At 37.4% G+C, this 14,880-nt stretch overlaps 1 protein-coding gene across 3 annotated transcripts in view; it reads right to left on the bottom strand.

Moving 5' to 3' along the window:
* AQP9 (aquaporin 9) overlaps window positions 1-14,431 on the bottom strand; it is a 50,095-nt gene extending 35,664 nt beyond the window's left edge. For 2 of the 3 annotated variants that reach the window (XM_011363476.2, XM_023532574.1), the window contains exon 1: window positions 2,598-2,904. In XM_011363476.2, coding sequence (XP_011361778.1) covers window positions 2,598-2,705 — 108 coding nt within the window. In that variant the 5' untranslated portion in view covers window positions 2,706-2,904. Of the gene's footprint in view, window positions 1-2,597; window positions 2,905-14,342 lie in introns of those variants that run through there. The other variant, XM_023532573.1, reaches the window with a different exon arrangement.
* Window positions 14,432-14,880: the final 449 nt, after the last annotated feature.

Below are 14,880 nucleotides of genomic sequence, written 5' to 3' on the forward strand. Positions count from 1 at the left end.
TTTTCTTCTCCCCTCCCCCCAGAGAAAAGTATCCTAGCCCCCAAATAATCCTTTTTCTACAAAATCTTCCTAATAAGACTCCTAGTCTTCCTCTAAAGGAAGGTGACCTTGCCTGAAACAATCCACTTTTAACTTCTTAATTCCACCCTCTTTGTGGCTATAAAACCTTTCATTTTGTACAACTCCTCCGAGCGCCTTTCTGGTTGCTAAACAGGATGCTGCCCAACTGATGAACTGTTTAATAAAGCCAATTAGACCTTCACATTTACTTGTTTTTTTTTTTGTTGTTTGTTTTGTTGTTTTGTTTTTTAACAGAATTGTGAATGACTAAAAGCAATTTTCACTTACTCAACCCAGACAGGATGGTATTATAAAATTGGTTCTCATCAAGAAAGTAGATTTTAACTTTTTTGGTTGCAAAATGGATGTTTAGTTCACTTCCTTTCGTGTTTTCTGCAGAACACCCAAAGTTGTAACAATTTGCTCCACTTCTCTGGAACACAGGTTACTATGACAGTGCAAATCTTCACTTCTTTAAAATGACTTTTTCTCTTCTCTTTCTCCTTGATTCAAACTGCCCTCAGGCTCACTTGCTTCTTTTCTTTCCTTATCTTTCTGCATAAGGCACGACCACTCCCTTAATCATTAAGCCCTTAGGTCAGCATCGAATAGCCTTAGGACCACAGAAACAGAGTTTCAATCAAACTAAAGATAACATTTTGTAGCTCCACACCCATCAGGGCAGAATGACCCTACTGGCACCCCCTTGAAATCAGACAGAACTACAGCACGATTGACATCAGGACCTGATGCAATGATCAACCGCCTCCTACCCTAGCCCTGACCGATCAGTAGGGCCTGCAACCCCAACTCCCTTAGCTACCACGACTAATGAGTTTTTCCTACATCCACTAGAGACAATCAGGAAGCCAGGTCTTTGTGTCTCTGGGCTTGGCGCCATTTCCTTAAATAAACCTCTGCTTTCTTAGCTGCAAACCTCTATCCCTGTCTCTTTTGGCTTTGATGCATGCAGGCAAAAACGAACCCTTGGAGTTTGGTAACATTATTGTGGAGCTAAAGTCAGTTGGTGCTGACAACTATTCTCATCTTTGGGACCAAACCATCAACTTTCTGTCTCCCTGAGGGCTATTTTTCAGTAAGTAGTGATTGGAATTGAAAGAATCATAGGCTTTTATTGTTCCTTTTCCTTCGAACTCTCCCCTGCCTAAGTCATCTAGGTGAGGACAGCCAAGGAGAGCAAAAAATTGTCCATAATGCCTTGAAAATACTCGAGTAAATGAGATTAAAAAAAAGGCTCTCAGAGACCAGAAAACTTAGGACTCTCATTTTCACTAGTTCAGTTTTTTGAGTTCATGTTCTTTCTCAATTTTTACTTATTCTCCTAAATTTTTATGTATTTACCCAAGCAAAGAACTTTTTTAAAGACTGAGGTATAACTGACAGAACATTATATTAGTTTCGGTGTATGACATAATTCAATATTTTTATATATTGTGAAATGACCCATCACTATACATAGATATAACTTTTTTCTTGTAATGAGAACTTTTAAGATTTACTTTCTTAGCAACTTTCATATATGTAACACCATATTATTATTAATTATAGTTGCCATGTTGTACGTTACCAAAGAACTTTTAATGTACAAAGTTTATGGACGATACTCTATAATCTTAAGAAAAATGAAATTATTTATACCTAGATTAGGAAATCCTTGAACATTTTTTTTTAAGCAAGTTAAAATCAACAGTTGCTATATATGAAAATAATATAAGATTTAATATTCTATTAACAAATGGTTTGGCTCCAGCTGAAAATTCAGGATCCAGAGAATGCAAGAATATACGACAGGACAGAAATCTAGAGCCCATGCCACTAAACTTTCCAGCCTTTTATTAATGGCTGTGTAAGTCTCTGGACAAAATCCTTGTGAGGTTCTAAGAATCAGTCTTTCCATTATATATAGAAGGTTATTGTAAATGCCTATTCAAAGATCTTTAGAGAATAGTTTGAATTAGAGGGCAAAAAAAATATACAAAGCCAAAACTGGATTACTGCACAATATAATATTTCTAGCTAGTGCAATGTTTAATTTATTAAAAGTCAAGTGATCTGTCAACACAGTCTTTGCCAAGCACTTGTAATAATGAGCTTTTTCTTACCATCCATATTTATTGACTGTCAATACTTATTGCAAGTGACTGAACCACCTCAATGTTTATATGAAACAAGCAGGTTATATATAAATTAATTTATCAATGAGAAAAATTTCTAATAGCTGACATTAATCGTAAAGCCATATTTACAGTCTGAGTAAATCTCTAAAATAAAGAAGGACCTTCGCTGCCCCTCTCCCACCCGCATCAACCCGTATGGATAAAAAAAATGAGTAAATGGAAACCTAATAGTGTGCCACTAAGTAGCCAAACAGCCTGGAAGTAATTTGCTGTTTCCTGGAAGACACGCATCTAATGATGAACTTAAAAATAAGAAACCAAAACAAAACTCTCCATCACCAGCTAGGTTGATAGGGAGGTGTTACTGGGTTGGAACTCAGAAAATCAGGAAACACTTACAATCATTATAAACGTGCCCAAGAACTCGGAGAGTGTTTCTTTAGCCAAGCTGCTCTTCAAAACCAGTCTCTGCTTGAGGCTTTTCTTTCGTCTCTTCTCAGGCTGCATTGTGCTGCTTCTCCAAGGACCACTCTTTCCACCAATACCCACTTCTTCTGATCCCTACTTCATTCACACATGAAAAAGGAAGTTTTGAGAACCGCTCAGATTCCAGATCTCCGATGAGGTTATCTGCCTCCAAAAACACTGTCCCAATTACAGCCTGTGACTTACTCCTCTTCTGATGAAATTGTCACTCCCTGCTCTAGCTACTTATTTGAATAAGTTAGAACCTGAAATCCCAAAATGACCCTTTTATCCTTTTTTGTACCTGATGGATTAATCATTACCTTTATTCTCAAGGCATTTTCTGTTTTTTTTTTTTTTTTCCCCTTCAAGAGATGAGAAAAGAGATGTTGTGCTGGTTGTGTTGCCAAACCACAGCGACGGGCTCCAGTCCAGAGATTTCTACGTTACACAATTGTAGGCTCCTGATTTTTTTTTCCTTCTATTCAAAAGTGGGTTGTTGGGGTGTAGTTTGGAATTATCAAATCAGATATGTATATGTATATATATACATACACACACACACACTCACACATCCAGTGTAAACATTCTTTTCTGAAGGAGATTTTCACGCAAATTGAAGAACATGAAAAAAATATAAATGTGTTTTTCTGCAGGATTAATGACTCGTTTTCTCTCGATATCATTTCGATGATTTAATGACACCTCCCTGAGAGTGGTAAGAACTGCTGCGTCCATTCTAGAGATGGAGAAGTAAACATACAGAGAGGCTATTGACAGTTTCACATTACAAGTCAGTAGGACAGGATGGGATCTCTTCCTCAATTACTGAAACTGAACTTTATCTACTGAGGATAGTTTGGGATCTAAGAATCAGAGAAATGAAGAAGGCAACCTGTTGAGTTTATTCTGAAGAAACATTCCAGTCTGAAAATCAAGTTACTCCCCTTCATTTACCATAAAATATTTAGGCCTAATACATGGGAAATAAACAATAGCAGTTTGAAAGTTTATATTGCTTGGAGATCACTGAGCCACAAAGAGATCAATCTGAGCATATACCACCTCAATTAAACAAGAAAGGGGGTAAATACACCAAAACAGCGCTCGTAGGTTTTCGATTTCATAAATTCACATCTTTTCAGGCAACAGTGTTTAGGACTAGCTTCTTGTCATGTCAAATATTCAAGCCTTGTTTTTCAAAACTAGTTTGTCGAAGAAATAGAATCCAGCAGTTGTTTCTGAATACAAAGGCAGTCTAATGGAATTAGCTCCCATGCTTCCTCCTAAACCTCCCACCGAGAAACTGGCTCTGTTTTAGGCCCTCCCCTGCCTTTGCAGGAGGCCAACAGTCATTTGCATCTGGGGAGGCAGGCATGAAGGAAAAGAAGAGAGAGGCTTGGAGAAACAGCTGTTGAGAATTCAAGGGCAGAAGGAGATGCTCAATCTGTAGGTAAAATATAGAATTTAGGCCTAAAAAATTATATCTTGCCTGAGGACACACCATTGCAGAGCTGGAACAAGAATAAAGCATTTTGGCTTTAACTGCTGTTTAATTTATCATGAGTATCATTGCCTAGAAGAGTTAATTATGGCCACACTATTCCCAAGTCCCAGTGGATGGACTAGAGAAACAAAACCTTATAGTTGTGACTACAGCTAACACAAGACAAGGGTGTTTTTTGGTCTCTTCACTCACTCATCTAACAAATATTTATGGAGTACTCATTATATGCCACGCCCTGCACTTAGCAAAAGCACACAGGGTTCTTACCCTCCATTGAGCTGAGTCCAGTGAGGGAGACAGACACAGCGAAATGATCACACACACATAGAAAATCACAACTGAGATGTATAGTATAAAGATAGGGGATATATTTCTATGAGTGACTATAACAGGGAAATTTCACCTTGTCAGAGAGATCTCTGATGGCGCCTCCAAAGAAATCACGTCTCAGCTGACATCAGAAGGAATTGCAGGGGTAAATGACAGAAAGTGGGGAAAGAAGAGCATGTAGAAAGCCTTGGGCGTTGGGTGCAAGAAAGATATAATGCCTATCTAAGAATGAAACAAACCCACGGCTGGCTGTCTTCCAGAGCCAGTGAAGGAGTGGTACAAAATGAGCCTGCAGCTGTGGGCAGGGCTCAGACCGTATCGAGCCTCATAAATCACATTTAGGGCTAAAATCAATAATAAGTCGGTGAGGTAGTTTAAGCAGGAACATGACACCAGCAGATTTGAGTTTTGAAAAGATCATTGTGTCTGTGAGGTAGAGAGAGGATTGGAGGGGGCCTTGAGTGGGCATAGGTAGACCCGTTGCGGGGTATTACAGAATTTTAGGACTAGCTGATGGCTTTAGCTATGGAGAGAAATAGTAAGGATTCAAGAGTCCTTTATATTTTAAAATAGGAAGGGCTTGGTAGACTGGATATGGAAGATGAGGAAAAGAGACTCATCAAGTCTATTGCCAGGTTTCTGCCTTGCTGGGAGAAGGAGGTGCTAAACTGGGAGCAAATCCCAAAAGCGGACCAGAACTGCAGTGGAACATCATGAATTCTGCTTGTGCAGGGTGAGCCTAAGAGTCTCTCTAGTGTTTCTGAGAGAAGATATCATGGACAAAAAAAGTAACTTCACAGGGTGATCTGATCATAAATTCCTAACTAGGAAGGTCCAGGTGGGTAGTCCCACCCCGGGCATATAACTTTGTAGTAAAAGGCTTGTCTTTCCCTTAAGCAAGCCCTGTTCATTGTTTCCCTGTATCCAGGTTAACCCACCTCTGAAATAAACTGTAACTACCCTCAAGAGAGCACTTGTTAACTATCCTTTAATCCAGTCCCCCACCCCCCACCTCTCTACTCCCCGCCCCCCACCGCCCCACTCTGGCTTTCTCCCACTTCTGTGTAATTTTCTTTACTTCCTCTTTAATTTCAAATGCATAAAAGAAGCTGTAAAATTGTTATTCTCTAGAGCATTTGAGATCTTGGTTCCCTGCATGTGATCGTCAATTTGGCTCAAAAAACTCATAAAAATTCTCTACAGGTTTTGATGTTTCTAACATGGACAATGTCAAGAAGGAAATGATATGGGTTTGGATTCACGGGGAAGGCCTGTGTGCTCATAGAGGTGGTAACTGAAGCCACGAATAAAGATAAGGTTACCTAGGAATGAGTTTGAAGAGAGCAGAGGCTGACCTTGCAGTACTGAATGTTTCATGCTCAGGTAGAGGAGAATGGAACCTTATTTTTTCTACCTTCAGACAACAGTCACACTTTTCACCTCTTATCACCAAGAACAACCCATCACCAAACATAACTCGCTCATACTCCCCAGAGAGTTACTAAATAAAATATTCAAGAGCATCCAGAGAAGATAAACAGTGAATAACATCTCTCCTCCACCTGGGAAGGGACCTCTGCAAAGCACTCTCATGCCAAAGTTCCTGTCACAAATATGGGACTGTTTAATTTCTTCCATTCCTTCGTCCAGCAGTGGGAATTCAAATATTAGAAAAAAAAAATCTCTACTGTTAAGGAATTATAATCTAAGTGACAATGATCTTCAAAGAAATACAGCATATAGTAAAATAGAAGTATATGCAAACTACTGAACCAAAATTCCAGTTATCACCACATGGACATCTAAGAGGTCACTGTCCATTGCCAAAATATTGATTTATCCTGCTATCAAAGGTTCTAAAATTGTGCTCTCCTAGGTGCAGTGCCATGCTGGCTCTCCAGGGCTAGCCTACCCAGCTCCTTTAGTTCCCACTGACTCTGTCCCTCCCTGATCCTAACATTCTCTTTTTCTCTATCTTGTTTTATCTTGAGTGCACCACCTTTGCCTTCAGTCATGGGACCTAACAAGCCTGGTGCTCTTAAGGGTAACAATCTCACACCCTGACCTCACTTCCTGGACTTCTACTTGAGCCAACTTTATCTCCACCCTTTGATGGCCACTGTTGGGACTGTGTCGCCATCTCCTCTTTCAAAATCTTTTACACCAAGATTCATCTCACTGACCAAAACTTCTAGCTATTACATTTCACTCACTCTCTGACTTTCACAATGCTGCTTTACATCCTCCTCATAAATCCCAGTCCAACTCCTCCCTCTCCACCCTGTTCTTACCTCGTGAGTACCCAGGTTAATGACGCACTTATCAGCACCTCCAGTTCCATTGACCCAGCGACTTAACTTCTACACCCACATTGCCAAAGCCCAACTCCAGGTATACCTAGCTGTATATTTTTCTCAAATACTCTTTTCCCAGGTTGTTAATAATGCTGGAGAAAATCATATAAATATATTGATGGACCCTATTTTAAATAGTTGTAATCTAGCATCATCAAGTGGCCCAATATCATTAGTCAACCTTTTATTTCAAAAGTTCAAAGGCTCCAGATTTTAGCGTGCACTAGGATCACCTATCTTCAGAGACTAAGATTTGGTAGATCTGGGATGGAGTCTAGGAATCTCACAGGCATAACTAATAATTCAAATACCATTCCCTATTTCATTCTGTGTAGCATCAATATACCTCTTCTACGCCCCTTCGGCTCCTAGTCCCAACCTTCCCACTCAGCTGATGATCTTTTCTCCCAATCCATTGGGAAAACAAATGGGTTCATTGGCTCTAATATCTTTTGTGTCCCTCCTCCTCAAAAAGATGCCCTAACTTCGTTTATGGTATCCTTTTGTACTTTCCTTTTTCCTACTAAAGCTAGCTCTGATATTGGCGTACTGCTCCAGCTCCTCTGAGACCTCGGCTGATTAACGTTCCCTCAACTTCCCAATCTCTTCCCACACTGCTTTCTTTCCCAGGGCCTAAAACAAGCTTGGGTCTTATCTCTTCTGGAAAACATTCCTTCCAAGTTACTTCACCTCAAATTTTATTGTCTTAGTCAGTTTAACCTACGAGACCCATAGACTGGGTGGCTTAAACAACAAACATTTTTTTTTCTTACAGTTCTGGAGGCTGGAAGTCTGAGCTTAGTGTGCCAGTGTGCCTGGGTTCGGGCGAGGGCCTTCTTCCTGGCTTGTAGACAGCCTCCTTCTCACTGTAACCTCACGTGGCTAGAGAGAGCCCTGGTTTCCTTATCTCCTTTTAAGGGCACCGATCCCAACCTGGGGACTCCACCCCCATAACTTCATTCAAAACCAATTTCCTTTCGAAGGTCCCACCTCCAAATAGGGCCTCAACATATGAATTTGGGGGAGACACAAAATTCAGTTCATAGTAACGATTTATCTGTCTCCTCCACTTGCTTTTTATTTCCACTTGGGGAAGAAATAACCACTTCCCCTTGTGCATAAACTAATATTAAATTGATAAAATCAAACTAATTCAGAAGTGTTTAAATTAAAAGAAAAAAAAATTCTCTTTATCCTAGCCCTCAGAGATAACCAGTTAACAGGTTGAAATACATCCCTCCAGAATTATTTTCAATAGGTCTTTTTTCCCCCTAAAAGTGGGATTATATTATATATACTAAAGTGTTTTTGTCCACTTAAAATATTCCATTTATCTTTGTACGCCAATGTATAACTCATGTTTTTAATGACTATATAATATTCCATTGTACAAATGTGCCATAATTTAAACAAGCTTCTATTGATAAGACGGTTGTTTCCAATTTTTCCCCATTAAATGAATATCCTTATGTGTATATTTGTTTTTCTATCTCTTAGCACAACCGTCTAAAAGTTGGATTATTGATCATAGAATATATGTATGTGTGTGTGTGTGTGTGTGTGTGTATGCATATATATATATATACACACACTTTTATATATTGGTTTTAAAGTACATATTTCTCCAATTCTTTTCAATATTGATTATTGTAAACCCTTTCATTCTTTTCCCAATCTAATGGTTAAAAAATAATATTGTTTTAGTATGCATTTCTTTGGTTAATTGTGAGGCTGAGCATCTTCTTTGTGTTAGTTGTTTTTCTGTCCTTTTATAATTTTTTTAATCTATGTCTTCTACCCATTTTGAATCTATAATGTCCAATTTTTTGGTTATCAAGTTTTTGTCATTCTTTCCAATATAAGGATGTGATTCCTTTATCTATTATATATAGCAAATAATTTTCCATTAATCATTTACCTTTCACTTATAATGATAGTGTTTGGCTGCCATATAAAAGTTTTAGAAAATTTATGTGCTTAAGTCCATAAATCTTTTCTGCATGATTTCCAACTTGGTATTTATGCTAAGAAAGACCTGCTGCCTCCCCCCAAATTACAAAACTATTAAACTTTGCCCTATATTTTATTCCATTATTTTCATGATTTTACTTTTTGCACTTAACGTTTTATATTTTCTAGAATATATTATGATGTATAGTGTAATGCGGAATTCTAATATTTTCCCAAATAGCTTGACAAGTTTTCCAACATTATTTGATTTGAAATTCTATCTCTCCTGCATAAAAATTTCCCAGAAGTAAAATCATGATTTTAATTACTTTAGTCTTGCTATACTTTTTTATGTCTTTCTGGTAGAGTAAATCATCCTTATTATTATTTTCAAATATTTATTAGCTAGATGAACTTTAGAATCATTTTTTAAGTTCATTCTCCTCTCAGTTATAATTAATGAAAAAGTATTAACTTTATAGATAATGTTATAATATTGAATTTTCCCATTCAGAGATATAATTCCCATCTCTCCATTTGTTCATCTTTTTTATGTTCTCAAGTAGTTACATTGTTTTTCCATTGGATCTTGAAAATTCTTAAGTTTATTTCTAGGTATTTTAAGTTATTTAAATATGACTTAAAAATAAATAAGTCATATTTATTTTTAGAGTTAGGATGAACTATACTTTTTAATTCTATTTTCTAACTGATCACAACAAGTAAAACTCTATTTCTGTGTGTATGTCTTTTATCTGCCTCTCCTTCTGTTCATTGGCTCACCCTGTATATCTGTGAGAGACAAATCTTTTTAAAACATCATTTAATTACAACATTCCCTTTCCTAAAACTCAGTGACTCCCCGTTCTCTAAAAGGTAAAGTCTAAAGTCCCTAAACTGATACTCAAGGTCTTCCACAAATCTGGCTCCTCCATACTTGCTCAAATCTGCAAGTCAATACTCCCAACAAGAAACACTCCATTTCTTCTGGAAGGGCCCATATAGGTCCCAGAAAGTGCCCTATTCATTTCTGCCTACAAATCCATTCTTGTGATATCTTTTCACCTAGAATGCCCTTCCTCTGCTCCTCTTCCCAGCTAAACCTCATCTTTTGAAGGCCAAGTCCACTTTCTAATGCATTGATGAATCCTTTCTTCACAATTCCATTAAACAGTAAAATCTACAATCAAATGCCTATACCACTCCTGACGTGAATTACTCACTTAGCTCTTAATCATATACAGTTTTTTATCTTTGCGTGTGTCAGTGTGTATGCACACATGTGTTTTTCTCCCCAAACAGAACTCTTCAAAAATAAGAACTATGTTTTATATTTCTTGGCATGGCCTAAAAGGTTTGGCACAGCAAACATCTGTCATACAAATAAATAAGCTTTCTCAAAATTTTCTTCACAGCATGGTATGCTTTGAAAATGCCTCAAACTAAAATAAAACTTGGAAAGTTTTCAAAATTAATTCTAATATTACTGTAATGGGGTGTGTCTAACTTGTAATATGTGGTATGACATTCAAATTTCCCTGTGGTCCTTCCTCTTCAGAAATCCCTTCAGTTAACATCACATTCTGATGTAGCCATTTTTACTCAGGTACAATGGTGCAGGGGAATTTTTACATGACTAAAGGAATAAACCTTTAAACATTCAGCTTAAACAAAATTTAGCAGTAATGTGCATAACAGACACTCTATTATATCATTCCCCTCCGTGTCCTGAGACTCACCCCATCTATAGCCTCATCTTGGTCAGGGGATTTCAGGAGTGAGGTAATGAATGGTTATGTCTTAGAGAATGAGAGAGGTGAGTAAGGATTTGGGAAATGGTAAAAGAGAAAGTGCAGAGCCCCATCAAGGTGGTCCTGTCAAATATTGTGCTTTAGAAATGTCATCTTATTTTAATATACAGTACTCCATTATCATGAATTAGGAAAACCTATCTGTCTTTACCAAACATACTAATCATTTCACAATAAAATTATCATCATAGAAGTACAATTTAATAAATATGTATGGACAATCAAGTATGGACAGGATGTTGGAACTTTTTAAATAGTTCTTCACAATTTATCAAACATAAATTACTTAATATTTATTTTCATAAATTATTTATTCTGTATCTCAAAATAATGGAGTAAAGTAAAAAGGATAAATTCAATTTCTTGTTACTTGCCTGTTTCTCACTGTAAATACCTAGAGGGTTAGGTATCTATTAATTGGCTGTTAGATATCTATTAATTGGTATGCCCGTGAAGCATGATCTTTGAATAAACTCATGTAGCATTAGGGGGTAAAAAGAACCCTCACTTTACGGTTGAGGAAACTAAAGTCCAAGAAAGAGCAGTGACCTGTTCAAAATCACGCAGTTAGTGGGAGAACGAGGATTCAAATTGGAACCTTTGGACTCTGGATCCACTGCACCTTCTACCATCGCTCAGACACAATGGAGAAATCTCATTTTGTCACAAACTGAAAGGAGATTTTGGCTTATGGATATATTTTATTTAACTTTTCCTAGGGTTTTTTTTTTTTTTTCTTTTTAAGAGTATACTATTTCACAGAATGAATACAGTATAACTGGAGGAAAGTTCCTTTGGTACAATTGCAGCTCTCCGTGAGAGTAAAGCAGAGGGCTCAGTTCTGCAAATGACACATGGCGTAGGTGGTCTCCACAGCCCCAGCCACGTGCATCTCCCAATCTTACACAGGCTGGGAGTGATCTAGTGTAAATTCATCTCCAGAACTGCAAAAAAAAAAAAAAAAAAAAAACCAAAAGCGTTTGCCCTGCTGATAGTGAATTGGTAACAGCTCTGCATAAGGCAGTTACTATTATATAACTGCAACTTAGTATTCCAGAAGACTAAATTATTCATCAGCTTGGGGATCAGAGTGAGGAGTCTTATGACTCACACATTAATAGTTGACTTAAAATTTAAGACATCTATTCCCTTTAAAGTCCATACTTCATCCCACTAGCAAGGTTTTTGGACATAATATCTTGAGAAAGGCACTGAAAAACCCTCAAATCTCTCAGCTACTGGGATAGGAGTCCATTGCTTGCTTTTTGGACTCTACCAGTGGAGAGTCCCAAATGCCTATTGGTTGTTGTATAGTAGCCCAATGTGCTCTCCATACAGTCCTGATAATCTGGGAAAGCCTTCTTGTTCTAACATTTAACTATCACTCTTACAGTTGCTTATATCGTCAGTCATGTCAATAAAAGTACTAAATCAGGAAGCATTTTTTTCAGTCTTTTGAGATCGTGCTTCCAGGCGTGTCCTCTGCTTGGATCAAATGAACTCTAATAAACTCTTATAAAAAAATTTTTTTAAAGTGCTAGATCAGAAGGCTTTCCTTCCAGAAGCTGCTCCATAAATTACAATTCTAATTGCTCTATTAAGCACAGAGGGCATAAGAGGTTTTTAGAGCTCTTTTTAAAGTAGCCCTCTTCTAACTTGGTTTTTGTTGTAGCACAATGGGGAGAGACAACAATGGTCACTAATTCATTTCCCAGTAAAGGACAAAATAAAAGGTTACCTTTACCTTATTCGTAGAGGAAATGCGGCATCCTAATCTAAAGAACTTCCAAGAGTCTATGTCCATAGACTTCCAGGAGACTCCCATGAGACACTGAAGCACACATGCAAGGTAAGTTTCCCTCATCTCTTGAATCCACCAAGGGTTTTATTATTAATACAATTAAATTTTTTAACTTATTCGCTGGTGAAAAATACATTATAATGACCCCTAGAAATTTAAAAATAAAATCATATAGTTTTAAATAGACCATTATCTAGGAACTCACTACAGAATAGGCCACTCACTGGCAGCAAAATCTTTATCCTTGGTAGTGAGTTAAAGGCATGTTTTGAAATGACATATTTATCAATGGAGTACACCCTCAAAACACCTCTAAACATCTTCTGGTTTAATATAAAGAATCTGGAGACTAAGATAGTGGCTACTCATATAGACCTTTTACAGATTAAGCTCTGAATAACAGCTTAAATTCTCACATAGCTGAGCTGCTTTAACAGTTGAATGGATCAAAATAACTAACCAATTAATGATCACATAAACTAGAGAAAAAATTTAAAATCAACTCCATTTTGACTGAACAATCTGAATTAAATATAGTCATAGCCAATGCGTACTCATTGAGGGGACTTCTCACTCTGTGACTTTCGTGTCCTCTATGATCTGAGTTCATTGATTCATTGACTTTCTGGGTACAAAGACGAAGATCATGTTTACTTAAACATTTGCTCAGAATGACTTTGTTTAAGGGAAAGTGTGTTGACTAAATGAAGCAAGGTCACTTTTGTTTTTGTTTGTTCCATGACATCAAAGGGTTTTTGACTATTGAAATTTGGTATGTTACTAAAGAACATGAAGGAAAATATTGAAACAAAATGACAGTCAATTACATTTAACAAATGAGCATTCAATCTATCATTTTAAAATAACTATGATATTTGATACATGGAGAGAGATAAAGTGATGTCTTAAAAGTGGTTTTAATCCACTCTCTGAAAACATATTGTGCATATTGCCTGTATCATCTACAGTATGATATATTGTTCTTATCCACACTGATTCAGTTTAGTTCAGCAAACATTTTTGGAGTATACAAGTGCTTACACTGTGATAGGTCTTGGGCACATGAAGATTAATGAAAAGCAGCGTAGGCCTTCAAAATGATCTCAGTCCTATTAAGAACTGGTAAATTTGGTAAATGTATGAATGATTGAGCTGAGTAAACTCTTAGTACATAGAATTCTTGGAACTTCTTGCCCCTAAAAAGATGTTAAAGGGGAAGGCTAACTCCCCTATGAAAGGAGATTGTCCTTTGAATGGAATCAGCTGAGACCCAGGATGTTGTCTTCAGCTTCACAGCTCTAAAACTTAATTTTATCATGTCACCCAAATTTGACTAGACTCTGGAGGACTAACTCAGTTACCATATTCACTAGGTGCTGACTAATAAATGAGATGTCCATTTATTAATTTATAATGTGAAAAACAATATTACTCCTCTTGGCTGATCAACACAAACCTCTTTCATAGTAAAGTCTTCATATATGCCAATTTACTCTTTCAAACTTGGAAAACATGGATTAGAATAGAGAAAACTGGTGCCTTGACAACTGCTCCTTCTGCCCAGGGGCTGGTTCACTTCAAGAAATGATATGCTTCACATTCCACACTCAAGGATTCTCTCCCCAGGCTCCAGATGCTCCTGAATCTGATGACTACATCTTCTCGGCTCTTTTCATGCTCCCTTTTATTCAAACTAGTTTCTCCTTTCGGTTCATCTGCTTTGGGACTGATGTGTCCTTAGATGGTCCCTGGTTCTCAACCTGATTTTCACCCCTAGCATCTGTCCTTCAGATAACTCTTGGCACTGATCCTGCTCTTTCCCACATCTATCCCAGTAACCAGAATCCTTCTCCAGTGAATAGTCTAGCACCCCGGCCCCATTACTTTGTCCTGGATGGGATTCAGAAAGTAACCTGATTGACATACCTATTTCTACTGTGGAGATCTATCCATGGAAGGAACCAGAAAATTGTGTCCATTGCTCATGACTCCATCAGCAGATCTGGAGACCATTCCTTCTTTTGAGAGGAAGTAGCGTATGGGGTTGAACTCGCAGACCTTGGAGTTAGAGAGCTTAGGTTTCCATTTCCTCTCCACTGCTTACGGTTGGTAATGAGTTAAAGGTATGTTTTGAAATGTGGAATCTTGGACAAGTTAGTCACTGCTTTGTACCTCAGAAACTAAAATGAGGTTCTTCCTTTGTAGAAAGGTATTTATAATAGTTCAGACCTCAGAGGATTATTCTAAGGAGTAAATGAATTCTTTCATATAACACAATCCATATGGCAAATAGTAAGTACACAAAATACTTACTATTTTCTAGATTTCAAGCAGCCCCTTTTCTTTATGATAGCTCAACGACCTCAGATGTTTCACCATACAATTGAGTGGGTTATAGTTTCAGAGTAACATCCTCTTGATTTGATTCAGGACTAGATTAAATTAGATAGCACATTCATAGTTG

Source organism: Pteropus vampyrus, unplaced genomic scaffold (assembly GCF_000151845.1).
Source record: "Pteropus vampyrus isolate Shadow unplaced genomic scaffold, Pvam_2.0 Scaffold85, whole genome shotgun sequence".
Lineage (NCBI taxonomy): Eukaryota > Metazoa > Chordata > Mammalia > Chiroptera > Pteropodidae > Pteropus > Pteropus vampyrus.